This window comes from Pseudophryne corroboree, chromosome 6 (assembly GCF_028390025.1).
Source record: "Pseudophryne corroboree isolate aPseCor3 chromosome 6, aPseCor3.hap2, whole genome shotgun sequence".
Classification (NCBI taxonomy): Eukaryota; Metazoa; Chordata; class Amphibia; order Anura; family Myobatrachidae; genus Pseudophryne; species Pseudophryne corroboree.
Genome location: NC_086449.1, coordinates 528,533,425 through 528,560,750, shown reverse-complemented (window position 1 = coordinate 528,560,750; position 27,326 = coordinate 528,533,425). Strand labels below are relative to the sequence as shown.

General features: G+C 46.0%; 1 protein-coding gene across 3 annotated transcripts in view; it reads right to left on the bottom strand.

Annotated features, from left to right (window-relative positions):
• Nucleotides 1-25,580, bottom strand: part of XPOT (exportin for tRNA) — a 288,220-nt gene extending 262,640 nt beyond the window's left edge. Inside the window, exons 1-4 of one of the 3 annotated variants that reach the window (XM_063927565.1) lie at nucleotides 25,336-25,580; nucleotides 22,624-22,760; nucleotides 22,323-22,405; nucleotides 18,707-18,763 (exon numbers count right to left, since the gene is read on the bottom strand). In XM_063927565.1, coding sequence (XP_063783635.1) covers nucleotides 18,707-18,763; nucleotides 22,323-22,405; nucleotides 22,624-22,683 — 200 coding nt within the window. In that variant the 5' untranslated portion in view covers nucleotides 22,684-22,760; nucleotides 25,336-25,580. Of the gene's footprint in view, nucleotides 1-18,359; nucleotides 18,441-18,706; nucleotides 18,764-22,322; nucleotides 22,406-22,623; nucleotides 22,761-25,249 lie in introns of those variants that run through there. The other 2 variants (XM_063927566.1, XM_063927567.1) reach the window with 2 other exon arrangements.
• Nucleotides 25,581-27,326: the final 1,746 nt, after the last annotated feature.

The following is a 27,326-nucleotide window of genomic DNA, read 5'->3' as shown; positions in this document are numbered from 1 at the left end:
CCCCAAACAATTCCTCACCCTTATAAGGCAGAATCTCCATGTGCCTTTTAAATTCAGCATCACCTGTCCACTGCCGGGTTTCTAATACCCTCCTGGCAGAATGGACATTGCATTAATTCTGGATGCCAGCCGGCAAATATCCCTCTGTGCATCCTTCATATATAAGACGACGTCTTTAATATGCTCTATGTTAGCAAAATATTATCCCTGTCTAGAGTATTAATATTATCTGACAGGGTATCAGACCACGCTGCAGCAGCACTATTTATGCTGAGGCAAATGCAGGTCTCAGTATAGTACCTGAGTGTGTATATACAGACTTCAGGATAGCCTCCTGCTTTTTATCAGCAGGCTCCTTCAAGGTGGCCGTATCCTAAGACGGCAGTGCCACCTTTTTTGACAAACGTGTGAGCGCCTTATCCACCCTAGGGGATATCTCCCAACGTGACCTATCCTCTGGCGGGAAAGGGTACGCCATCAGTAACTTTTTAGAAATTACCAGTTTCTTATTAGGGGAACCCACGCTTCTTCACACACTTCATTCACTCATCTGATGGGGGAACAAAACACTGGCTGCTTTTTCTCCCCAAAAATAAAACCCCTTTTATGTGGTACTTGGGTTCATATCAGAAATGTGTAACACATTTTTCATTGCCGAGATCATGTAACGGATGTTCCTAGTGGATTGTGTATATATCTCAACCTCGTCGACACTGGAGCCAGACTCCGTGTCGACATCTGTGTCTGCCATCTGAGGTAACGGGCGTTTTTTTGAGCCCCTGATGGCCTTTGAGACGCCTGGGCAGGCGCGGGCTGAGAAGCCGGCTGTCCCACAGCTGTTTTACGTCATCCAGCCTTCTATGTAAGGAGTTGACATTGTCGGTTAATACCTTCCACCTATCCATCCACTCTGGTGTCGGCCCCACAGGGGGCGACATCCCATTTATCGGCCTCTGCTCCGCCTCCACGTAACCTTCCTCATCCCACATGTCGACACAGCCATACCGACACACAGCACACACACAGGGAATGCTCTGACGGAGGACAGGACCCCACAAAGTCCTTTGGGGAGACAGAGAGAGAGAGTATGCCAGCACACACCAGAGCGCTATATAATGCAGGGATTAACACTATAACTGAGTGATTTTTCCCCCAATAGCTGCTTGTATAAACAATATTGCGCCTAAATTTAGTGCCCCCCCCTCTCTTTTTAACCCTTTGAGCCTGAAAACTACAGGGGAGAGCCTGGGGAGCTGTCTTCCAGCTGCACTGTGAAGAGAAAATGGCGCCAGTGTGCTGAGGGAGATAGCTCCGCCCCTTTTTCGCAGACTTTTCTCCCGCTTTTTAATTAATTCTGGCAGGGGTATTTATCACATATATAGCCTCTGGGGCTATATATTGTGATATATTTGCCAGCCAAGGTGTTTTTATTGCTGCTCAGGGCGCCCCCCCCCAGCGCCCTGCACCCTCAGTGACCGGAGTGTGAAGTGTGTATGAGGAGCAATGGCGCACAGCTGCAGTGCTGTGCGCTACCTTGGTGAAGACTGATGTCTTCTGCCGCCGATTTTCCGGACTCTTCTTGCTTCTGGCTCTGTAAGGGGGCCGGCGGCGCGGCTCCGGGACCGAACATCAATGGCCGGTTCCATGCGGTCGATCCCTCTGGAGCTAATGGTGTCCAGTAGCCTAAGAAGCCCAAGCTACCACCAGTTAGGTAGGTTTGCTTCTTCTCCCCTTAGTCCCTCGCTGCAGTGAGTCTGTTGCCAGCAGATCTCACTGTAAAATAAAAAACCTAAAATATACTTTCTTTCTAGGAGCTCAGGAGAGCCCCTAGTGTGCATCCAGCTCAGCCGGGCACAAGAATCTAACTGAGGTCTGGAGGAGGGTCATAGTGGGAGGAGCCAGTGCACACCAGGTAGTCCTAAAGCTTTCTTTAGTTGTGCCCAGTCTCCTGCGGAGCCGCTATTCCCCATGGTCCTTACGGAGTCCCAGCATCCACTTAGGACGTTAGAGAAATATATATTGCGTATTATCCAGGATGAACCAGAAATACAATCATAGCATTTTGTTATCTGTTTTCTGGGGCGGCACTAAAGATCACAATAGATGGGGCAGTGTACCAGTATGCTTGCCTCTATTTGCGATCAAGCAACCCATCTGCAAATTCAGACAGTTCTGGCACAGGATATCTGCCAAGTGCTGAAAAATCACAAAATAATAGGACAATATGGCAATATGTTTGCCTCTATTTAGGATTGGACCCAAAGCCTGTAACAACAGACAGTCTTCACATAAAGATGTCTGCTCTAATGCATTATAAAGTATATGAATATAAGTATACAAAGTGTAGATACACCAAGATAACGTGTTGCTGTCTGTGAAATATGTTCATGAGACAGATGCAGGCTTACGATACTCCAAACTGAGAGGTCAGGGTAGGAATGTCAGGGCATCGTCCGGTGAGGGAAATGGTGCCAAAGAATCCCTCCATAGACTGTCCCGCCGTGGATTACGCGTTTCGCCCATCCGGGCTTGTTCACTTCCAGGTTTAGAGGAGTGGATGGGGATGCAGGGTTTAAAAGCAGCTGCATAAGATATGTGAGCCAATCGCTGTTGGTTGTATCAGAGAGCGGACGCAGTGGGCGGGAGCACTCTGCTGCCGCTTGGATGCGTCCGTCTACTGCATTATCAGACCAATACGGAGTGTGGCGGAGATGTCAGGGCGGGTATAATGAAACCTAGGGCGCCATCTTTGTACAGGGATATTAGTAACGGGATTGAGGTAAAACTAAGATGAATTGAAAGGTGTACACGTGTTGGCAGATAATAAAATCATAATGCAGTGATAGACATAGAGCATATCTATGAAAGAAAAGGGAGGAGCGGCAACAAGGGCGGAAACAGATACCGGAGATCCCGGTATTGGTCAAAGTTAGAAATCAAAGAGCCTCATCTTAGGTTATGGGTATAAACCTGGGTAGGCTGGTTATGATAAATTATTGAAAATATATATACAACTAAATGTTGACTATCTAAAACAGACATGGGGGACGGAGATAATATTAGTATCGCTGGACACGTCTGTCAGTGAACGTCATCTGACCAATGGAAAGCGTGGCGGGGATGGTGAATCGTCGGGCGCCATCTTTGCACAGGGATATGACGACGAAGTAAGGGTAAAACTGGCATAAGGTTATGGGTATAAACCTGGATAGGTTGGTTATGATAGATTATTGAAAAAGATATATGCCGCTGAATGTTGGCTATATCTAAAACAGAAATGGGAGGCAGAGATAACATTAGTATCGCTGAACACGTCTATCAGGGGATGTGGGGCGGAGATGGTGAATACTCGGGCGCCATCTTTGTATAGGGGTCAAACTGACATAAGTTAAACATGGTGGGTGAGTTGCCAGATAGAGTAACAGCCAAAATACAATAATTGGCTTGAAGGCATATGGATGGAAGAAAAGAAAACAGGGAACAGCAACCTAAACGTAAATAGATAACCAGGGTCCTGGTATCAATAGGATTGGGAATCATAAACCCCCGCATAGGTTGGTGATATAACCTGGTAACATTAGTAAAATAAAAAAAATAATATAAAAAAAAATATAAATAAAAAAGGTGTCAGCTTAGGGGAAAAATAAAATAAATTAAATGAAGGAAATGGGGGGCAGTAAGCGCCATGATGAGGTGAAAAGTGTGCTGTGGTTAAAGTCCAGTGCAACACAAGGAATAGGGAAATTAAGTGAGATATAATAAGAATTTACTTACCGATAATTCTATTTCTCATAGTCCGTAGTGGATGCTGGGACTCCGTCAGGACCATGGGGAATAGCGGGCTCCGCAGGAGACAGGGCACATCTAAATAAAGCTTTTAGGATCACATGGTGCGTACTGGCTCCTCCCCCTATGACCCTCCTCCAAGCCTCAGTTAGGTACTGTGCCCGGACGAGCGTACACAATAAGGAAGGATCTTGAATCCCGGGTAAGACTCATACCAGCCACACCAATCACACCGTACAACTTGTGATCTGAACCCAGTTAACAGTATGATAACAAAAAACGAAGTAGCCTCTGAAAAGATGGCTCACAACAATAGTAATAACCCGATCTTTGTAACAATAACTATGTACAAGTATTGCAGACAATCCGCACTTGGGATGGGCGCCCAGCATCCACTACGGACTATGAGAAATAGAATTATCGGTAAGTAAATTCTTATTTTCTCTAACGTCCTAGTGGATGCTGGGACTCCGTCAGGACCATGGGGATTATACCAAAGCTCCCAAACGGGCGGGAGAGTGCGGATGACTCTGCAGCACCGAATGAGAGAACTCCAGGTCCTCCTTAGCCAGAGTATCAAATTTGTAAAATTTTACAAACGTGTTCTCCCCTGACCACGTAGCTGCTCGGCAAAGTTGTAATGCCGAGACCCCTCGGGCAGCCGCCCAAGATGAGCCCACTTTCCTTGTGGAGTGGGCCTTTACAGATTTAGGCTGTGGCAGGCCTGCCACAGAATGTGCAAGTTGGATTGTGCTACAGATCCAACGTGCAATCGTCTGTTTAGACGCAGGAGCACCCATCTTGTTGGGTGCATACAATATAAACAACGAGTCAGATTTTCTGACTCCAGCTGTCCTTGAAATATATATTTTTAATGCTCTGACAACGTCCAGTAACTTGGAGTCCTCCAAGTCGCTAGTAGCCGCAGGCACCACAATAGGCTGGTTCAAGTGAAAAGCCGAAACCACCTTAGGGAGAAAATGAGGACGTGTCCGCAGTTCTGCCCTGTCCGAATGGAAAATCAGATATGGGCTTTTGTATGATAAAGCCGCCAACTCTGAAACTCTCCTGGCTGAAGCCAGGGCCAATAGCATGGTTACTTTCCATGTAAGGTATTTTAAATCTACCGATTTTAGAGGCTCAAACCAATGAGATTTGAGAAAATTCAAAACTACGTTCAAATCCCACGGTGCCACTGGAGGCACTATATGTAGTACACCTTTGACAAAAGTTTGTACTTCAGGCACTGATGCCAATTCCTTCTGGAAGAAGATTGATAAGGCCGAAATTTGAACTTTAATGGACCCCAATTTTAGGCCCATAGACAATCCTGCTTGCAGGAAATGTAAGAATCGACCCAATTGAAATTCTTCCGTTGGAGCCTTCTTGGCCTCACACCACGCAACATATTTTCGCCAAATGCGGTGATAATGTTGTACAGTCACTTCCTTTCTAGCCTTAATCAAGGTAGGAATAACTTCCTCTGGAATGCCCTTTTCTTTTAGAATCCGGCGTTCAACCGCCATGCCGTCAAACGCAGACGCGGTAAGTCTTGGAACATACAAGGTCCCTGCTGAAGCAGATCCCTTCTTAGAGGTAGAGGCCATGGATCCTCCGTGAGCATCTCTTGAAGTTCCGGATACCAAGTTCTTCTTGGCCAGTCCGGAGCCACCAGTATTGTTCTTACTCCTCTTTTCCGTATAATTCTCAGTACCTTTGGTATGAGAGGCAGAGGAGGGAACACATACACTGACTGGTACACCCACGGTGTTACCAGAGCGTCCACAGCTATTGCCTGAGGGTCTCTTGACCTGGCGCAATATCTGTCCAATTTTTTGTTGAGGCGAGACGCCATCATGTCCACCTTTGGTCTTTCCCAACGGTTTACAATCATGTGGAAGACTTCTGGATGAAGTCCCCACTCTCCCGGGTGAAGGTCGTGTCTGCTGAGGAAGTCTGCTTCCCAGTTGTCCACTCCCGGGATGAACACTGCTGACAGTGCTATGACATGATTCTCCGCCCAGCGCAGAATCCTTGCAGCTTCTGTCATTGCTCTTCTGCTTCTCGTGCCGCCTTGTCGGTTTACGTGGGCGACTGCCGTGATGTTGTCCGACTGGATCAACACCGGCTGACCCTGAAGCAGCGATTTTGCCAGGCTTAGAGCATTGTAGATCGCTCTTAGCTCCAGTATATTTATGTGAAGGGACGTCTCCAGGTTTGACCACACGCCCTGGAAGTTTCTTCCCTGTGTGACTGCTCCCCAGCCTCGTAGGCTGGCATCCGTAGTCACCAGGACCCAGTCCTGTATGCCGAATCTGCGGCTCTCTAACAGATGGGCACTCTGCAACCACCACAGGAGAGACAACCTTGTTCTTGGTGACAGTGTTATCCGCTGATGCATGTGCAGATGCGATCCGGACCATTTGTCCAGCAGATCCCACTGAAATGTCCGTGCATGGAATCTGCCGAATGGAATCGCTTCGTAAGAAGCCACCATCTTTCCCAGGACTCTTGTGCATTGATGTACTGACAGTTCCTGGTTTTAGGAGGTTCCTGACAAGTTCGGATAACTCCCTTGCTTTCTCCTCCGGGAGAAACACCTTTTTCTGAACCGTGTCCAGAATCATTCCCAGGAACAGCAGACGAGTTGTCGGGGTCAATTGAGATTTTGGAAGATTCAGAATCCACCCGTGTTGCTGAAGCACTACCTGGGTTAGTGCTACACCGACTTCCAGCTGTTCTCTGGACTTTGCCCTTATCAGGAGATCGTCCAAGTAAGGGATAATTAATACGCCTTTTCTTCGTAGAAGAACCATCATTTCGGTCATTACCTTGGTAAAGACCCGAGGGGCCGTGGACAAACCAAACGGCAGCGTTTGAAACTGATAATGACAGTCTTGTATCACGAACCTGAGATACCCTTGGTGTGAGGGGTAAATTGGGACATGCAGATAAGCATCCTTTATGTCCAGGGACACCATGAAGTCCCCTTCTTCCAGATTCGCTATCACTGCTCTGAGTGACTCCATCTTGAACTTGAATTTCTGTATGTACAGGTTCAAGGATTTCAGGTTTAGAATAGGTCTTACCGAACCGTCCGGCTTCGGTACCACAAATAGTGTGGAATAATATCCCTTTCCCTGTTGTAGGAGGGGTACCTTGACTATCACCTGCTGAGAATACAGCTTGTGAATGGCTTCCAAAACCGACGTCCTTTCTGAGGGAGACGTTGGTAAAGCAGACTTTAGGAACCGGCGAGGGGGAGACCTTTCGAACTCCAACATGTAACCCTGAGATATTATCTGCAGGATCCACGGGTCCACTTGTGAGCTAGCCCACTGATTGCTGAAAATCTTGAGTCGACCCCCCACCGCTCCTGAGTCCGCTTGTAAAGCCCCAGCGTCATGCTGATGGCTTTGTAGAACCCGGGGCGGGCTTCTGGTCCTGGGCAGGGGCTGCTTGCTGCCCTCTCTTACCCTTTCCTCTGCCTCGCGGCAGATAAGACTGTCCTTTTGGTCGCTTGTTTTTATAGGAGCGAAAGGACTGCGGCTGAAAAGACGGTGTCTTTTTCTGTTGGGAGGGGGTCTGAGGTAAAAAAGTGGATTTGCCGGCAGTTGCCGTGGCCACCAGGTCCGAAAGACCGACCCCAAATAATTCCTCTCCTTTATATGGCAATACTTCCATATGCCTTTTGGAATCCGCATCACCTGACCACTGTCGCGTCCATAAACTTCTTCTGGCAGATATGGACATCGCGCTTACTCTTGATGCTAGAGTACAAATATCCCTCTGAGCATCTCGCATATAAAGAAAAGCATCCTTTAATTGCTCTAGAGTCAATAAAATACTGTCCCTATCCAGGGTATCAATATTTTCAGTCAGAGAATCCAACCACACTACCCCAGCACTGCACATCCAGGCTGAGGCTACTGCCGGTCGCAGTATAACACCAGTATGTGTGCATATACTCTTCAGTGTAGTTTCCAGCCTCCTATCTGCTGGATCCTTGAGGGCGGCCGTATCAGGAGACGGCAACGCCACTTGCTTTGATAAACGTGTGAGCGCCTTATCCACCCTAGGGGGTGTTTCCCAGCGCGCCCTAACCTCTGGTGGGAAAGGGTATAATGCCAATAACTTCTTGGAAATTAGCAGTTTTCTATCTGGGTTAACCCACGCTTCGTCACACACGTCATTCAATTCCTCTGATTCTGGAAAAGCTACAGGTAGTTTTTTCACCCCCCACATAATACCCCTTTTTGAGGTACCAGCAGTATCAGAGATCTGCAAAGCCTCCTTCATTGCCGTGATCATATAACGTGTGGCCCTATTGGAAAATACGTTTGTTTCTTCACCGTCGACACTAGATTCATCTGTGTCGGTACCCGTGTCGACTGACTGAGGTAAGGGACGTTTTACAGCCCCTGACGGTGTCTGAGACGCCTGAGCCGGTACTAACTGGTTTTCCGGCCGTCTCATTTCGTCAACTGACTTTTGTAATGTGCTAACATTATCACGTAATTCCATAACTAAAGCCATCCATTCCGGTGTCGACTCCCTAGGGGGTGACATCACCATTACCGGCAATTGCTCTGCCTCCACACCAACATCGTCCTCATACATGTCGACACACACGTACCGACACAGCAGCCACACAGGGAATGCTCTAATCGAAGACAGGACCCTCTTAGCCCTTTGGGGAGACAGAGGGAGAGTTTGCCAGCACACACCAAAAGCGCTATAAATGTATATAAACAACCCTAGAAGGTGTTGTTTTTGATATAAGCGCTTTTAATACAGGTTGAGTCTCCCTTATCCAAAATGCTTGGGACCAGAGGTATTTTGGATATGGGATTTTTCCGTATTTTGGAATAATTGCATAGCATAATGAGATATCATGGTGATGGGACCTAAGTCTAAGCACAGAATGCATTTATGTTTCATATACACCTTATACACACAGCCTGAAGGTCATTTTAGCCAATATTTTTTATAACTTTGTGCATTAAACAAAGTGTGTATACATTCACACAATTCATTTATGTTTCATATACACCTTATACACACAGCCTGAAGGTCATTTAATACAATATTTTTAATAACTTTGTGTATTAAACAAAGTTTGTGTACATTGAGCCATCAGAAAACAAAGGTTTCACTATCTCAATCTAACTCAAAAAAGTCCGTATTTCGGAATATTCCGTATTTCGGAATATTTGGATATGGGATACTCAACCTGTATATCAATATCGCCAAATTATGCCCCCCTTCTCTTTGTTACCCTGTTTCTGTAGTGCAGTGCAGGGGAGAGTCCTGGGAGCCTTCCTCACCAGCGGAGCTGAGCAGGAAAATGGCGCCGAGTGCTGAGGAGAATAAGCTCCGCCCCTTTTTCGGCGGCTTTTCTCCCGGGTTTTAAGAAAACTGGCCTGGGTTAAATACATACATATAGCCTTAATGGCTATATGTGATGTATTTATTTTGCCACTAAAGGTATTTAATATTGCTGCCCAGGGCGCCCCCAGCAGCGCCCTGCACCCTCCGTGACTGAATCAGTGAGACGTGTAGCAACAATGGCGCACAGCTGCAGTGCTGTACGCTACCTTCATGAAGACTGAGGAGTCTTCTGCCGCCTGCTTTCCGGACCTCCGTCTTCAGCGTCTGTAAGGGGGATCGGCGGCGCGGCTCCGGGACGAACCCCAGGAGGACCTGTGTTCCGACTCCCTCTGGAGCTAAGTGTCCAGTAGCCTAAGACTCCAATCCATCCTGCACGCAGGTGAGTTGGAAATCTCTCCCCTAAGTCCCTCGATGCAGTGATCCTGTTGCCAGCAGGATTCACTGAGATTTAAACCTAAAAAATTTTTTTCTAAGCAGCTCTTTAGGAGAGCCACCTAGATTGCACCCTTCTCGGACGGGCACAAAAACCTAACTGAGGCTTGGAGGAGGGTCATAGGGGGAGGAGCCAGTACGCACCATGTGATCCTAAAAGCTTTATTTAGATGTGCCCTGTCTCCTGCGGAGCCCGCTATTCCCCATGGTCCTGACGGAGTCCCAGCATCCACCAGGACGTTAGAGAAAAATAGATTATGTTGCAGATGTGAGAGTGTGTAAGCAACTGAAAGAATTGCTAAAATGAGGGGATTAACCCCAATGTCTGTTGCATAGAATTTTCCCTCCTCTGGAAATAGGTATAGAATTATGAAATCCTCTAACACCACTTTGTAGAGCAGTTTGTTTCCTATACGCTGCTGTCATAAAGGTGTAGGGTGCAGCGTACTACAGAGTAACATAACATTTGTGTCATAAGCGTTGATCTCTCCCTAACATGTACAATATTCCAGGCCAAACAGGTAACACTATACAAAACCAACACTTAAGTCATAAACCTGATTTATAAGCAAGACACCAGCAATAACATTCATAAGTCCGTAATATCATTCGGAACTATGTAATCTTCTGAATCTGAACAGAAAGTAAAGTCAGTATTTTAATTCCTATCAAACAGCTATATATTACTAAACTTACTAATATACATGAAACAGAACTTCAGTGTTAAATAAGCTTTTAAACCTACCGGTAAATCTTTTTCTCCTAGTCCGTAGAGGATGCTGGGGACTCCGTAAGGACCATGGGGTATAGACGGGCTCCGCAGGAGACATGGGCACTAAAAATACTCTAGAATGGGTGTGCACTGGCTCCTCCCTCTATGCCCCTCCTCCAGACCTCAGTTAGAGAAACTGTGCCCAGAGGAGACGGACAGTACGAGGAAAGGATTTTTGTTAATCTAAGGGCAAGATTCATACCAGCCCACACCATCCACACCGTATAACCTGGAATATACGCAACCAGTTAACAGCATGAACAAAACAGCATCATTTAAAGACTGATCTTAACTGTAACATAACCCTTATGTAAGCAACAACTATATACAAGTCTTGCAGAAACATGTCCACACTGGGACGGGCGCCCAGCATCCTCTACGGACTAGGAGAAAAAGATTTACCGGTAGGTTTAAAATCTTATTTTCTCTTACGTTCTAGAGGATGCTAGGGACTCAGTAAGGACCATGGGGATTATACCAAAGCTCCAAGCCGGGCGGGAGAGTGCGGATGACCCTGCAGCACCGATTGAGCAAACATGAGGTCCTCATCAGCCAGGGTATCAAACTTGTAGAATTGTGCGAAGGTGTTTGAACCCGACCAAGTAGCTGCTCGGCAAAGCTGTAAAGCCGAGACGCCTCGGGCAGCCACCCAAGAAGAGCCCACCTTCCTAGTGGAATGGGCCTTTACTGGTAACGGCAATCCAGCCGTATTATGAGCCTGCTGAATCGTGTTACAGATCCAGCGAGCAATAGTCTGCTTAGAAGCAGGAGCGCCAACCTTGTTGGCTGCACACAGGACAAACAGTGCCTCTGTTTTCCTAACCCGAGCCGTCCTGGCTACGTAAATTTTTAAGGCCCTGACTACATCAAGGGATTTGGAATCCTCCAAGTCTCCCGTAGCCACCGGCACCACCATAGGTTGGTTCATATGAAACGATGAAATCACCTTAGGCAAAAATTGAGGACGAGTCCTCCACTCCGCTCTATCCACATGGAAAATCAGATAGGGGCTTTTGTGAGACAAAGCCGCCAATTCGGACACCCGCCTTGCAGATGCCAAGGCCAACAACATGACCACCTTCCAAGTGAGAAATTTTAATTCCACTGTTTGAAGAGGCTCAAACCAGAGAGATTTTAGGAACTGTAACACCACGTTAAGGTCCCAAGGTGCCACTGGGGGCACAAAAGGAGGCTGGATGTGCAGCACTCCCTTTACAAAAGTCTGGACTTCTGGGAGAGAAGCCAATTCCTTCTGAAAGAATATAGATAGGCTCCATTAAGGTACAGATTTCTGCCCTAACTTCAGGCCCATATCCACTCCTGTCTGTAGAAAGTGGAGAAAAAGGCCCAAGTGGAAATCTTCCGTAGAGCATTCTTGGCTACACACCAAGATACAGACTTCCTCTAGATACGGTGATAATGTTTCGCCGTCACCTCCTTCCTAGCCTTTATCAGAGTAGGGATGACTTCCTCCGGAATACCTTTCCCAGCTAGGATTCGGTGTTCAACTGCCATGCCGTCAAACGTAACCGCGGTAATTCTTGGAACACGCAGGGCCCCTGCTGCAACAGGTCCTCCTTGAGAGGAAGAGGCCATGGATCTTCTGTGAGCATCTCCTGAAAATCTGAATACCAGGCCCTTCGAGGCCAATCTGGAACAATGAGTATTGTCTGCACTCTTTTTCGTCTTATGATTCTCAATATTTTTGAGAGGAGAGGAAGAGGAGGGAACACATAGACCGACTGAACACACCCATGGTGTCACCAGGGCGTCTACCGCTACTGTCCGAGGGTCCCTTGACCTGGCACAATACCTCCGAAGCTTCTTGTTGAGGCGTGACGCCATCATGTCTATTGGACGAACTCCCCAAAGACTTGTTATCTCTGCAAAAACTTCTTGATGAAGTCCCCACTCTCCTGGATGGAGATCGTGTCTGCTGAGGAAGTCTGCTTCCCAGTTGTCCACTCCCGGAATGAAGACTGCTAACAGAGCTCTTACGTGATTTTCCGCCCAGCGAAGAATCCTGGTGGCTTCCGCCATTGCCACTCTGCTCCTTGTCCCGCCCTGGCGGTTTACATGAGCCACGGCTGTGATGTTGTCTGATTGAATCAGAACCGGTAGGTCGAAGAAGAAGATTCCCCGCTTGTCGTAGGCCGTTGTATATGGCCCTTAATTCTAGAATGTTGATGTGAAGACAAACCTCCTGGCTTGACCATAGTCCCTGAAAATGTCTTCCTTGTGTGACTGCTCCCCATCCTCGGAGGCTCGCGTCCGTGGTCACCAGAACCCAGTCTTGAATGCCGAACCTGCGACCCTCTAGAAGGTGAGCACTCTGCAGCCACCACAGGAAAGAGACCCTGGCCCTGGGGGACAGGCTTATTTTCTGATGAATTTGAAGATGGGACCCGAACCACCTGTCCAGAAGGCCCCACTGAAATGTCCTCGCATGAAACCTGCCGAAGGTGATTGCCTCGTAGGTCGCCACCATTTTCCCCAGTACTCGAGTGCATTGATGGACTGACACTGTTTTAGGCTTTAACAGGTCTTTGATCCTGTTCTGGAGTTCCTGGGCTCTTTACTACCGGGAGAAAAACCCCTCTGTTTTTCCATATCCAGAATCATGCCCAAAAAAATACAACCGAGTTGTCGGAACCCACTGCGACTTTAGCAGATTTAGAATCCAGCTGTGCTGTTGTAGTACTCTCAGGGAGAGAGACACTGTTTTTAATAACTGCTCCCCTGAACTCGCTTTTATCAGGAGATCGTCCAAGTATGCGATACTTGTGACCCCTTGTTTGCGCAGGAGAACCATTATTTCCGCCATTACCTTGGTGAAAGTCTCGGGCCCGTAGAAAGCCCAAACGGCAACGTCTGAAACTGGTAATGACAATCCTGTACAGCGAACCTTAGGTACGCCCGATGAGGAGGATATATGGGTACATGAAGGTATGCATCCTTTATGTCTAGTGACACCCTAAAATCCCCCCCTTTCCAGGATGGATATCCTTGCCTTGAGAGATTCCATCTTGAATCTGAACCTCTTTAAATGTAGGTTTAGGAATTTTAGATTCAGAATCGGTCTGATCGAGCCATCCGGCTCTGGGACCACAAATAGGGCTGAATAAAACCCTTTTCCCTGTTGCTCTAGGGGAACCATGATAAACACTTGCTGTTGACCCCGCTTTAGTATGGCAGCCAAAATTATTTTCCTCTCCGGGGAAGTAGCTGGCAAGGCCGATTTGAAAATCGGTGTGGAAGCACCTCTTTGATGGATGTGGTAGAGGCCGGGGAGGACACTTTTCCTGTGAACTGGCCGTAGCCGGTGATCTTTTCCCTCTAACTCAGGTGAGGAAATAAAGCCACGCCCCTTTCTGAACTTACGTGACCGCAAGGACTGCATCTGTTATTAGGGTGTTTCCTTTTGCTGCGGGGGAACATAAGGCAAAAAAGACGACTTACCCGCGGTAGCTGTGAAAACCAGGTCCGCGAGGCCCTCCCCAAATAAAACTTCACCCTTGCAAGGTAAAGCTTCCATATGACTCTCCGAGTCAGCATCACCTGTCCATTGACGGGTCCGCAGGGACCTACTAGCAGAACCTGCTATGGCCTTAGCCCTTGAACCCAAACACCCAATATCTCTTGCAACCTCTCTCATATATAGTGCTGCGTCCTTGATGTGACCTAAGGCCAACACCATACTATCTTTTTCTAGGGTGTCAATGTTAGACGACAAGTTATCAGCCCAAGCTGTAATTGCGCTACCTACCCATGCCGACGCTACTGCAGGTCTAAATAGGGCTCTGGCAGTCGCATAGAATTTATTTTAAGGTAGATTCCTGCCTACTATCCGCAGGATCCTATAGGACCGCCGTATCAGGGGACGGTAATGCTACCTTCTTGGACCAGGGCGTTAAGGCCTTGTCCAGCGTGGGCGAGGATTTCCACCATAACCTGTCCTTTGAGGGGAAAGGATACGCCATAATAATACTCTTGGGAACTTGCAGTCTGATGTCAGGAGTCTCCCAAGCTTTTTTAAATAAAACGGTCAGCTCATGAGATGAGTTAGGTTACTTTTCTTTAAATATGCAGACCCTCGTGTCAGGGACAGAGGAGTCCTCTGAGATATGCAAAACAACGTTTATTACAACAAACCTATATTGAATACTGTCGCGACTCATGGGTGCAACCTTGCATCATCCTAGTCGACACGAGTCGGAATCCGTGTCGGTATCAGTGTCTGCTAACTGGGCAAAGGGACATTTATGGGACCCTGAAGGGTCCTGGGAAACAGTAAAAGCCATGGGTTAATTCCCTGCTTGTCTTTGGACTCTGCTTTGTCCAATCTGTAATAAAGCCACATTTATCAAACATTCCACATGTCTACCCAATCCGGTGTCGGCTGTGCCGCAGGAGACACCATCACCATCTGCTCTGCTACCTCCCAAGACGAGTCTTCCGCTTCAGACATGTCGACACACACGTACTGACACACCCCCCACACACACACTGGGATAAATAAATATGGGTATTGACCCACAATAAGACCCTTTGGAGAGACAGAGAGAGAGAGAATGCCAGCACACACCCAGTGCCACAATTTGCTGAAACCACTGTCCCAGCCTAAATAGCGCTTTATATAAAATATATGTACAAACTGCACCAAATAAATGTCCCCCCCCCCTCATTTTTGTCCCCTGTTATTGTTCAGCAGGGGAAAGTCTGGGAGCACTTCTCTGCAGCATGCTGTGGAGAAAAATGGCGCTGGTTAGTGCTGGAGGATCAAGCCCCGCCCCCTCAACAGCAGGCTTCGGTCCCGTTCAATTTCTTTATACTGGCGGGGGTTTTATATTATATTGCCTCAGCAGTATCTAATAGCTGTGCCAGTGCTGTTTAGGAGGTATAAATTGCTGCCCAGGGCGCCCCCCTGCGCCCGTACAGTGCTGTGTGTGTGTGTGTGTGTGTGTGTTGGGAGCAATGGCGTGCAGCGTTACCGCTGCGCGGTACCTCAGTGAAGATCTGAAGTCTTCTGCCGCCTTTGAAGTCTTCTTTCTTCTCATACTCACCCGGCTTCTATCTTCTGGCTCTGTGAGGGGGACGGCAACGCGGCTGCGGGACGAACGACGAGGATGAGACCTGTGTTCCGACCCTCTGGAGCTAATGGTGTCCAGTAGCCTAAGAAGCAGAGCCTATCATTTAAGTAGGTCTGCTTCTCTCCCCCTCAGTCCCACGATGCAGGGAGCCTGTTGCCAGCAGTGCTCCCTGAAAATAAAAAACCTAACAAAAAGTCTTTCAGAGAAACTCAGGAGAGCTCCCCTGCAATGCACCCAGTCTCCTCTGGGCACAGGATCTAACTGAGGTCTGGAGGAGGGGAATAGAGGGAGGAGCCAGTGCACACCCATTCTAGAGTCTTTAGAGGGCCCATGTCTCCTGCGGAGCCAGTCTATATCCCATGGTCCTTACAGAGTCCCCAGCATCCTCTAGGACGTAAGAGAAATAAGTAATGGTGTCATTACAATTACAGATGTGTCCAAAAACCCCTATCCTCATATTTGGCTTGTCATAGACATGATTGCTTTGCCGAGACATGCAATTTTTCTTTAAATAAGCATTCTCAGGGCTAATTGGATAGCCCCCGTGAGCTACCGCCCAATGTGTCCTCCTCGCTCTCTATTCATCAGCAAGTTGTCAAATAAGGGAAGCACTGCTTCAATAACATAGCATCAAGGATAAGAGACTGCTTCTCGGGGCTAATTGGATAACCCCCGGCGAGATACCACTAATTGGATACCGCCCAATGTGTCCTAATAGAGCAGACACTAAATCACAGGTTTTCATACTTGCAGTGTTGTCACAACAAATCAACTGACTACTCTTACATTAAAACACATTATTACCAGTTTCTTTTATAGCGCAGCAATTTTCGTTGTGCTTTACAATTGGAAACAACGATAAAAATAAAAATTAAAACCTGGGTAATTAACAGTCAGACATTGGGCCTTGCTCGGAGGTGCACGCTGATCGTGCACAGCTGCAATTTCTCAGATTCTCAAGTGCAAAAATATGCAAATGCCAGTTTAAGCATTCTCCTTGTGCACTACCATGTGACGGACTTTGCATATATGAGCAATGCTCCATTAAGTGTGCTGGTGGTTCCAATCTCTCCGCCATCAACTCCTTCAGCAGCCCCTGTCTGGAGCAGAATCTCCCTTCTAAGTTTCTTAAGATATGGCCACTGTGGCTGCGAAAGATCGCAGCCGCATGCTGAAACATGCCCATGATACTTCCATGACACCTCTTTCTGCAATGACTTTTTCACGACCCAATCAACACGCTGAACCACCCAAGGATTGCAGAAGCCATCTCGAGCAACAGGAAGATGGTATGCAAATGCGCATACCATCGCACACTTTGGTTTACACGTGCACAGAAAGGGGTTACTAGACTTTTCACTTAGTAGCAAAAAAAACTAAATAAGAGTCACTCAACTGCGATAACATTGGTACTGTGCCCACCTCTGAACCAGGCCCACTTTCCTAATGTGAGAGGAATATGGGCTTCCTGATGGAGTGCCTAAGCACTCACATAGCAGGTTAAAGCCAATTGTACATTTTTGGGCTGTGTCTGTTGCTTACTTGTTTCTCTCCACCCATGTGAATTTTATTTTTATTTTTTTGGATGGCAGATACCCATGGAGGACTGCAGCAGATATCTTCAGAGGATAGTTAAAATTTCCATGTACCAAAACAGGAGTTATCCCGCAAATATTCATTTATAAATCAGACTCTGAAATAGCAATTTGTTTATTTAATCAATTACAGATAGCACACAATACAAATGAGCCCAACCTACAGTACAGTGTGAGTGAGAAACATATGAAATGTCGGTGTTAATGCTGTGGACAGCAGGATACTGACAGGACAATGCAGACACGGTTGTAATGCTATTTAAAGCATTGTAAATGTGTTGGCATCACAACTTTACACTTGATTTCACGATCATGTTTCAAGCTAAAATGACAACACCTTTTGCAATGCTTTAAATAGCATTACAACAGTGTCAGCATTGTACAGTCTGTATCATGCTGTCCACAGCAGGAACACTGACAAAGTAAATACTTCCTCTATAAGCTCGGTGTATTGGTCTTGCGGGCTGCCACTAACTCTGATGCCTCTGTTCTCGCTTCCCCTCCACATTATCGTTGTGGGCTTTGAAACAGATTACATTTTCTACATTTAGTAATATGCATTCTGTATATTTTTTGGTCCCATTATCAAAGAGATAGATATGATAAATATGGAACTGGCACACAGAGTTTAACAAGATTTATCTGGCACTTTGATAGCAAAAGGTTGACAACTCCTGCTATAAGGCATATTGGGTGTCGCTTACAAACTATCCAATGTTAAGAGGTCATCCACTATACTTGGGAGGGCGCATTAGATTATAACTACAATTTAATGGTGTTTGAAGCACACATCGGTGCAGGACCCTTTACACAAAGTTGCATATTGACATTTTTTTTATATAAAATATCAATACTACAGTCTATTATTACGCTAGATACTATACCTATAGATTTCGGCCAGGTATACACCAGACCGATGTGTTCCCGGCCGATCCACTGGGCCGACATATCATGCTGCCCGTACATACTGCATGATGCAGTGGTATGACAGCATGATGTGCCATGCTGCATATAACAGCATGGCATTATTAACAAAGTCTTCTGAATGACCGTGAAGCACAGCCAACCAGAAGATATAGTTAGCAACCCGCAGGAGCATGCAAGATCTGTCTCACTGCACGATTTGCCTGGAAAGGATATATCATACTGATGTCGTCCAGGTATGTACCCGGCCTAACAGTGGCAAGAACAAGCCTTAATACCTAGCTTTTTATTTTATATCCATATAGTGCATTTACATTTTCTTTCAGCTGGCAACATTAACTATATGTAATATACCAAGTGCAGGCTTACTTTCTGATGTTCAAGGTTCCTGCCCATGATTACCAGTGTTCTGAGAGCAGCCCAGAAAGAACTAATGTATGCCAGTCTGCCCTATGGAAGCCAAGGCGTAAGGATGTCAATTTCACTAAATGCTACACAGTTATTTACAGTCATGGCGAATATGTGCATTTTGGGTATTACGTGCAACTTAGAAAAATGATTATATATACATATATACACATACATACACACACAAATACATAAACACAAAAACACATCAGAACAGCACAAATTCAGTTGTAAAATATACATGCAAATACTTTTAGATTTAGCACTGGGGAATTATAAAAACAAAATACATCATAGACGGCACATACTTGAATTTAATTTGGTGTTCAAGAACTTGAAAGCAGAAGAATTTGACGTGATCATCACTGAAACAGAATAAACGAACCATTACGCATTTGTAACATTCAGCAATCTCTTCAAACCAGGCAAATAAAAGGTACAAAACGTATTATTTTATACACCACTGTAAGGCACTCACATTGTAAATAATCAATAATCCTGACACTAAACATATGCGTTGTGCCCTCGCGCTCAAGTCATTCTGCCAAACACATATCTAGGGACTAAAGAAATTATCTTATATACCCAAGGCACATTAGGACCATGTGAACCCGGCCAATCCAACGGGCGAAAAAACCCTGCATCATGCAGGGAGTACAAACTTCCACCATGTAGGGGACGATGGCGCAATGTAGGATGCCATGATGCACTCTGTAGTATGGCATTGTACAGGGTATCTTCAGGTTGGCCGTGCAATACGGCAGACTGGAAGATATAGCATGCGACCCATGGGAGCGCACAATCGACCATACACACTTAACGATGTGCCCGATTTGTCATTCCGATTTGCGCAGAAATGACAAATTGGGCAGATATCATTTACGTGTGTACCCTAAGATCCTTTTCTATGTAAAGTACATGCAATTAGACTGAAATAAGGAATAAAATAATAATATACTGATTTTAAAGTTCTCCTAAAGGTTCTCTGTAAAACAGCAATGCAGCCTGTTTAGGTTTAGAGTAGTTTGACTTATTTGAAAAATTGGGGGTGCAAACTGGCTTAGTCATAAGGCTGAGTGTGACATTAATACATAAATTATAGTGTTATCAGCTAAACAAACAACTTCTAAGAGCTAAGCTGTGATTGCTCAGGTGCACTAGCTACAGTACTGGGATGTGCACAGCAGTGTGCTTATACCCTGGTGACATTTTATAATGTGTGTTCCATTCTGCAGATTACAAGTACATCCTGAATAACTGCTAATCAGGATCAATGGTGGTCACTATGATGATGCAGACTGTATTTTTAGCAAACAAAGTTAGTGCAATAAATTATATTAGGAAACATCCTGCTTTTGCTTGATATACAATGTGTGTTGCTATATAATTGCACAGACATAAAAGCCCAATGAAATAAGGAGGCAAATGCACCATACAGACAGCTGAGAAGGGACTTTTTGCTGGAAGTTAATAATACCCTTTTCAGACATGTGACCCGGGAATTTACCGGGTCTAGCAGCCAGCAAATTCCCGGGTCTCAGCTACGTGACCCTTGTCGGTACTTACTCCCGGGTTGTGTCCTTTCACACTTGCAGTAATCAAAGGTTTCTGCACGTTCACGTGCATAAACCCAGGATTTAGCTGCATGTTTGAAAGGGGTATGAATTGCAGCTAAACTAGGGTGACCATAATATCCCTTTAATCTGGGAAACCTATGATTTACACAGGTCCTGTGGCTGGCTAAAACCAGGTGAAATTCAGGCTAGAGTTAAGCAGGCCACAGAACCTGTGTAAATCATAGGTGTCCCAGATTAAAGGGATATTGGGCCTAATTTAGACCTGATCGTAGTAGCAAATTTGTTAGCAGATGGGCAAAACCATGGGGGGTCATTCCGAGTTGATTGCTTGCTAGCTACTTTTAGCAGTCGTTCAAACGCATAGTCACCGCCCACAGGGGGAGTGTATTTTTGCGCTCTGCACGTGTGCGAATGCGTGTGCAGTCGAGCAGGACAAAAAAGTTTTTTTCCAGTTTCTGAGTAGCTCTGGACTTACTCAGCCCTCGTGATCACTCCAGTCTTTTTGGTCCCGGAATTGACGTCAGACTCCCGCCCCGCAAACGCTTGGACACGTCTGCGTTTTTCATAACACTTCCTGAAAACGGTCAGTTGCCACCCACAAACGCCCTCTTCCTGTCAATCTCCTTGCAATCGGCTATGCAGATGGATTCTTCGTTAAATCCATCAACCAGCAATGATCCGCTTTGTACCCGTATGACACGCCTGCGCATTGTGGTGCGTACGCAGTAGTAACCTGCTCGCTGCACTGCGAAAAAAGGCAGCGAGCGATCAACTCGGAATGACCCCCCATGTACCCTGCAGGTGGAGCAGATATAACATGTGCAGAGAGAGTTAGATTTGGGTGGGGTGTGTTCAAATTGAAATCTAAATTGCAGTGTAAAAGTAAAGCAGCCAGTATTTACCCTGCACAGAAACAATATAACCCACCCAAATCTAACTCTCTCTGCACGTTATCTCTGCCTCCCCTGCAGTGCACATGGTTTTGTCCATCTGCTAGCAAATTTGCTGCTACGATCAACTCTGAATTACCCCCATTATGGTCACCCTAGCTAAACAGACATGACTTTAAAGGAAAAGCATAATTACGCTTTAACATATTGACACAAATAATTAGTTTAATTTTAAACATCACTTTACATTGCACAATTCATCAAAACTACAATTTTACGCATCTCTCCAAAAATGTGACTGATACAGCTCCGAATATTTTCACACCCGGGAAAAATCTACAGACCTAAGACCCATCAAAGAAAGCTGCCCACTTTCAGTCAGCGATCACGTTTGTGAAGGCCACAGAATAGTGTTGCTTTATAACAAAGTGTGTCACCCCAAGATTATTTCATTACTACTATTTTGGACGAACCATTCAGTAGGGTTTTTTGGTCTCTCTCCTCCTCTTCCCCCATCTTGATCCCTTCAGCCTACACCTCTCTGCCTTTGCATCACATCTTTGCTCCTCCCTGTACCTGCCCCTATCACCATATTCCTTCCCCTTCTTATTTTTCTGTTACACTATTAGTCTCTGCCTCCTCTTTCCTGGCTCTTTTTTTGGTACCACTCCCATCTTGCTCTACTCCACCATTTTGTGTGGTATTTCTTTTTAAGGTGTATTTGTGTTTTATTAAAAGTACTTTTTAGTTTAATATGCTGGTCATTTATTATCTGTTAGCTCTGTTTTGCTTGGAGTTTCTGTTCAGGTTTGTGTACTTCTTTACAAATGTAAAAAGATTTTGATTTTTCTTCACACCCCACTTCCTCCACCACCACAGTGTTTATTGCTTTATAGGACTCAATTTTTCTGGTTTATTTCCAATGTCTGTAATAACATTAATTTGTCTTAAGTACATATCTGTCTCTGATAGTCTCTCACTGCTTGTTGCCAACAAAGAAGTGTGCTGCAATAACAATGCAAGTGTGTTTTATGGCCAGCTCTCTCACACACACACACATCATTAGGTATGTCCACACACCATAAACATGTAGGTGCACACGTTTGCTGGATCTATATGGGCACTTACATCAGGTGAAGAATTACATTTCTGTATATGGGAAGGTGGGATGGAGTCTTTGAGAAAAGTTGGCAAGGCTGGGAGTATAGAAGTGCAAGCAGTATGTACCAGTGGGTGCTGTAGACGGGAGGTGTAGAGGGGGTACTTGCACACTTGCATCTGCCTCTTTTTGATACACTGATTAGTTTAGTTGATAGTATATAAGGTAGACTTACCATACTATCCCTTTAAACCGGTACCATGGAAATAAAACGGTCACAACTTGTTTGCATAATCATTCTACTCTGTCAACAACTGAACCCCCCTCCTTTAAGAACATACAATGAGTGCATCCTCACCTATATATACGCTGGGCTAGTGCTTCAGCACAGACCTGCCATGCATCACGTGAAACTTTCAATTGTTCAAAATAAGCCAATGCCTGAAACGAAATCAAATAGATAGTAAATATAAAATGACACATTTATATTGTAAAGCAAAAGCTTTGAAAAAATATTGCTAGAACACAACGAAAAACATTAGACAGACCTGCAATTGAGGCAAGGCTTAAGACAACTCCAAAAAGGAAATGTACAAAAACATCTCACAAGTACTTTTAAAGCTGTGAGCACAAGCCCTTAATACCCTGGCAAGACATACTCGCTCTCTGTAGTCAGCATTGGCATTTGGATTAAGTCCAAGCAAGGCTTGTTCATCCATGTCTGGAGCTATACTTCAAGCTGCCTATCTCGCTCAATAGGTTTGCCCCTTTCTGGCACAGCAGAATCAACCAACATCTGCCAAAGAACGAAAAAGCAAAGTTAGGAGAAACATGTATTTGCAAACAATTGAGCTGCTTGTCTCAGCAGAACAAGTGAGAATAGAATAAAAGGCTTAAAAACACATGTACAGTGTTACATTACATTGTATAACGTGAATATACTGTACATATTTCTGTATAAAGTGATTGAAACATTTATACTACATACAATAAATGACAAATTAACTGCTTTACATTCATAAATATTTAGACTTGCGATATAGAAAAGGCAACTTTTCTGAAGTCACATGGCTCTGTTCACAACAAGTATACACTGATAATATAAATATGGAACATTGGGGCAGATGTATTAACCTGGAGAAGGCATAAGGAAGTGATAAACCAGTGATAAGTGCAAGGTGATAAACACACCAGCCAATCAGATCCTGTTCATTTATATATTGGAGCTGATTGGCTGGTGCGATTATCACCTTGCACATATCACTGGTTTATCACTTCCTTATGCCTTCTCCAGGTTAATACATCTGCCCCAATATTCCTGATATTTAACTTGAGCTGGACATCAGTAGACCAACTTTCATCCAGCTAGGTGGCTGGTTGGTATGAAAATCTGGTAGTGAATGGAAGCAAATGACAATCAGCAATTTCATCCCAAATGCAGGAAAACAGAAGAGAATGGTCCGAGTTAAATCTGATTTAAACATATTGTCTTAACAACAGTTTCCACCAGCATTCCGATGTTTGGGCACAAATGGCTAATTGTCATTTGCTCCAATACATTAGCAGATTTTCATTCAAAACAGCCAACTAGGTGGATGGTTGGAGGAATGTTTGTCTGGTGTACAGCCATCATTACAGTGTTTTACAATCTTGTATTGTGATTTGGTTCGCTTTGTACAATTCATTGCCTCAACGATTATATCAGCCTAAAGGGCCCCATACACTAGAACAATCATGCCCGATTTCAGCCCAATTTGGGCAGATATATTGGGTGAAATCAGGCATTTTGGCTGCGTATCCGATCCGCGGCCCTGTGAGCATCGGATCCTCTAGATTGGACGTGCTGCACTCGTGATACATCGGACCCCGCAGGCATGGCTGAGATCGCCCAAGATATATCGTATGCAAAAGGACAGCATACGAAGTATCTTGGGCGATCCTGCCACCCGGGAGGCTGCCGGGGTGATCGCCAGCGATCACCAGCGACATGTCGCAGTAGTGTATGGGGCCCTTTACAGAAGTTCAGTTATGGTTTATACTAAAAGTGCTGAGGTTTTGTTAAATTGCGTAGCCATGTATGTGTGTGCCAGTGGCACTGTTTTTGGACCTGGTGTATAAGAGTACCATTGGTCTAATGGGGATGTAGTTGACATCCCAGCTTTCAGGATCAGGGCGGTCAGAATACCAGCCCCGGAATCCTGACAGCTGTCGGAATGCTGATGCCGGAATCCCGAACGCAAGAATACCAGGAAAGTTAGGGATAGGCTGCAGGAGGAGGCTTAGAGTTAGGATTAGGGTTCCTTAGCTCCAAGGATTTCAGGTTGTCAGTAGTGTTGGCATTCTGACCAACTATATCCCATACCAAACCCGGTCTAATGTTCCCCAAAACTCCCATTTCTAATAGTGTGTAGTATCTCTAACAACTAGTAAACTGCAAGTAAATTATGGAGCACAACCTATAGTAGAGGCACGGTTTTAAAAATTCAGTGAGACCCTAGAATGTGAGTTTCTAAGCAGTGGGAAGAGCCCCTAGGATGACCTACAGTAGGATGACAATATAAGAAAATGACATTCTACATTACTACACTGGTAAGGCATAGCAAAGAACACTGAAAAGGGATCCCTGTCCCACTTCTAGGTTTACATATGTATTTACCAACACAGTGCTTGCGGGATGTGGTCAGGAGACCGCCAAGCCCATGCGTACTGTTCGGCAGCTTGCACACTAGTACCCACAGTAATTAGATAGCCAGAGTTTGAGCAACCATGTGAAAGTTATGAGAAGGAGCTCGCTCAACACCATCAGCAGGTAAAACAGAATGCAATGTATAGGAACAATCAGAATATCAAGAATGCTGTGCTGCGGACACACACAACATCTGGTAACATGCTCTTCCCCATTATTACAATTTACTGTCGGATGAAAAATACTGGTGGCAGGCACAATAATAGCAGGCAGCACAGCAAACTGTCAGGGGTGAGGCTGCTGGTGCTGATAGTACCTGTGCATCACATGATGCAATGTGAACTATGGGGTGAGGATACACACAGGGAGAGCCGTACACACACACACAGTACGGGGTATATATCAGATACTGCACACAATGGACACGTGTGTGTGTGTGTGTGTGTGTGTGTGTGTGTGTGTGTGTGTGTGTGTGATGTGACAGAGAGGCGCCGGCCACTACTAGCCCTGATCCCTATCGGACACGTCGGTAGTGTGACACGTTGCTGCCGCTGGCAGGGGCATGCAGCGCCTATCCCAGGCCAGAGCCATGCATGTACCGGCGTTCCGGGCTCGCCGCCGGCTGGCATGGCACCACATGGCGCACAGCCGCTGCTGATACAGCTCAGTCCGGTTCCTCCCTCACCTTCCCCGCCAGTCACTGCTCTATTCGGCGGCAGTGGCAGCTCCGCCTCCCTTATCCGCCACACCAGCCGGCGTGTTATACGTCGCCCTCCCCGCCTCACGTGATGTCACAGCGCCCCGGCAGGAACAGCGATACCCCGGACTCCGGCAAAAACACGTCCCAAACGACTGCTGCACGCTCCAGGGGCGTGTCTCACTGACGCACCGACGCCGCGCGAGTCGCATCCAATGCCATTACTGACTGCTGCCGCACGAGACGGCGTAAGTCACGGCACCTACGGCGCCCTCTATCGGCAGCTCTTGGCTACTGCATGCTTCTGAATGTGGTCTCCGCAATCTAATACTCATTCACATCATCACACATACATACACACGGCTGACATCTAATATGTGGGGAGAAAGGGGGCAGCGGTAGGCGGAGCTGAGGATATTATGGAGCATTGGGGATAATTCAGAGTTGATCGCAGCAGCAAATTTGTTAGCAGTTGGGCAAAACCATGTGCACTGCAGGGGGGGCAGATGCAACATGTGCAGAGAGAGTTAGATTTGGGTGGGTTATATTGTTTCTGTGCAGGGTAAATACTGGCTGCTTTATTTTTACACTGCAATTTAGATTTCAGTTTGATTACACCCCACCCAAATCTAACTCTCTCTGCACATGTTATATCTGCCCCCCCCCCCCCCCCCCTGCTGAATTAGGGACTGCGATCAACTCTGCATTATGCGTGCACGCTGATAGAGTTCCAGCTATGTCCACAGGTGTCACTGTCTGCAAATAGGATTTGAATTACCTACCGGTAAATCCTTTTCTTGTAGTCCGTAGAGGATACTGGGGTTCCATTTAGTACCAAGGGGGTATAGACGGGTCCACTAGGAGCCATGGGCACCTCAAAAATTTGACAGTGTGGGCTGGCTCCTCCCTCCAAGCCTGATTTGAAGAATATGTGAGGTGGGAGCTCTTGGGACTCCAGTCTGTAGCCCTGGGAAATAAGATCCATGACCCAAGGATCCTGGCATGAACTTGACCAGATCTGACTGAAGAATCGTAGTCGGGCTCTCACCTGACAGCCTTCCAGGCATTGCGCTCCACCATCATGCTGAAGGTTTTGAGGAAGCAGAGCCTGAGCTTTGTTCCTGAGCGCCTGCAGTTGCTGGTTTGCGTGGTTTACCTCTTGCACCGCTGGAGGACGTAGAAGCACTTCTGGATTTGCCCTTGAACTTGGTCGTCTGAAAGGACTGCACCTTAGAAGCTGAATAAGTCTTCTTGGTTGGGGGGGTGGGGCTGCGGAAGGAAGATACGTAGACTTACCCGCAGTAGCTGTAGAGATCCATTTGTCTAGTTCATCTCAAAACAAGGCCTCTACCGTGAATGGGAGGCTTTCCCCGCCTTTACTGGAGTCCGCAACAGCAGTCCACTGGCGTAGCCACAAGCCTCTGCGTGCCGACACTGCCATAGCACTGGTGCGTGCGTTAAGCAAGCCTATCTCTGTTATAGACTCCACCATATAGTTCGCAGAGTCCTTTATATGCTGCAGGAGTAAAACAACATCCCCCTAGGCAAGGAATCTAACCCTTCAATTAGGTTACCTGACCATTTAGCAATGGCTTTTGTGATCCACGTACATGCAATAGTGGGTCTTTGGGCCACCCCAGCAGCGGTGTACAATGATTTGAGTGTAGTCTCAATTTTACGATCAGCCGTGTCTTTTAGGGAGGCTGCACCAGGGACAGGCAATGCAATCTTTCGTGACAGCCTAGAGACTGATGCGTTCACTATGGGCGGATTTTCCTATTTTTTCTTATCTCCAAAAGGAAAAGGAAAAGATGAGAGCAACCTTTTAGGGATTTGAAATTTCTTATCAGGATTAACCCATGGTTCTTCAAACAGGGTATTCAATTCCTTTGACACAGGAAAAGTGACTGAGAACTTCTTTTTTACATTAAAATAAAATTCCTCACCCTCCTCTGACACCTTATCAGCAATATGCAGAA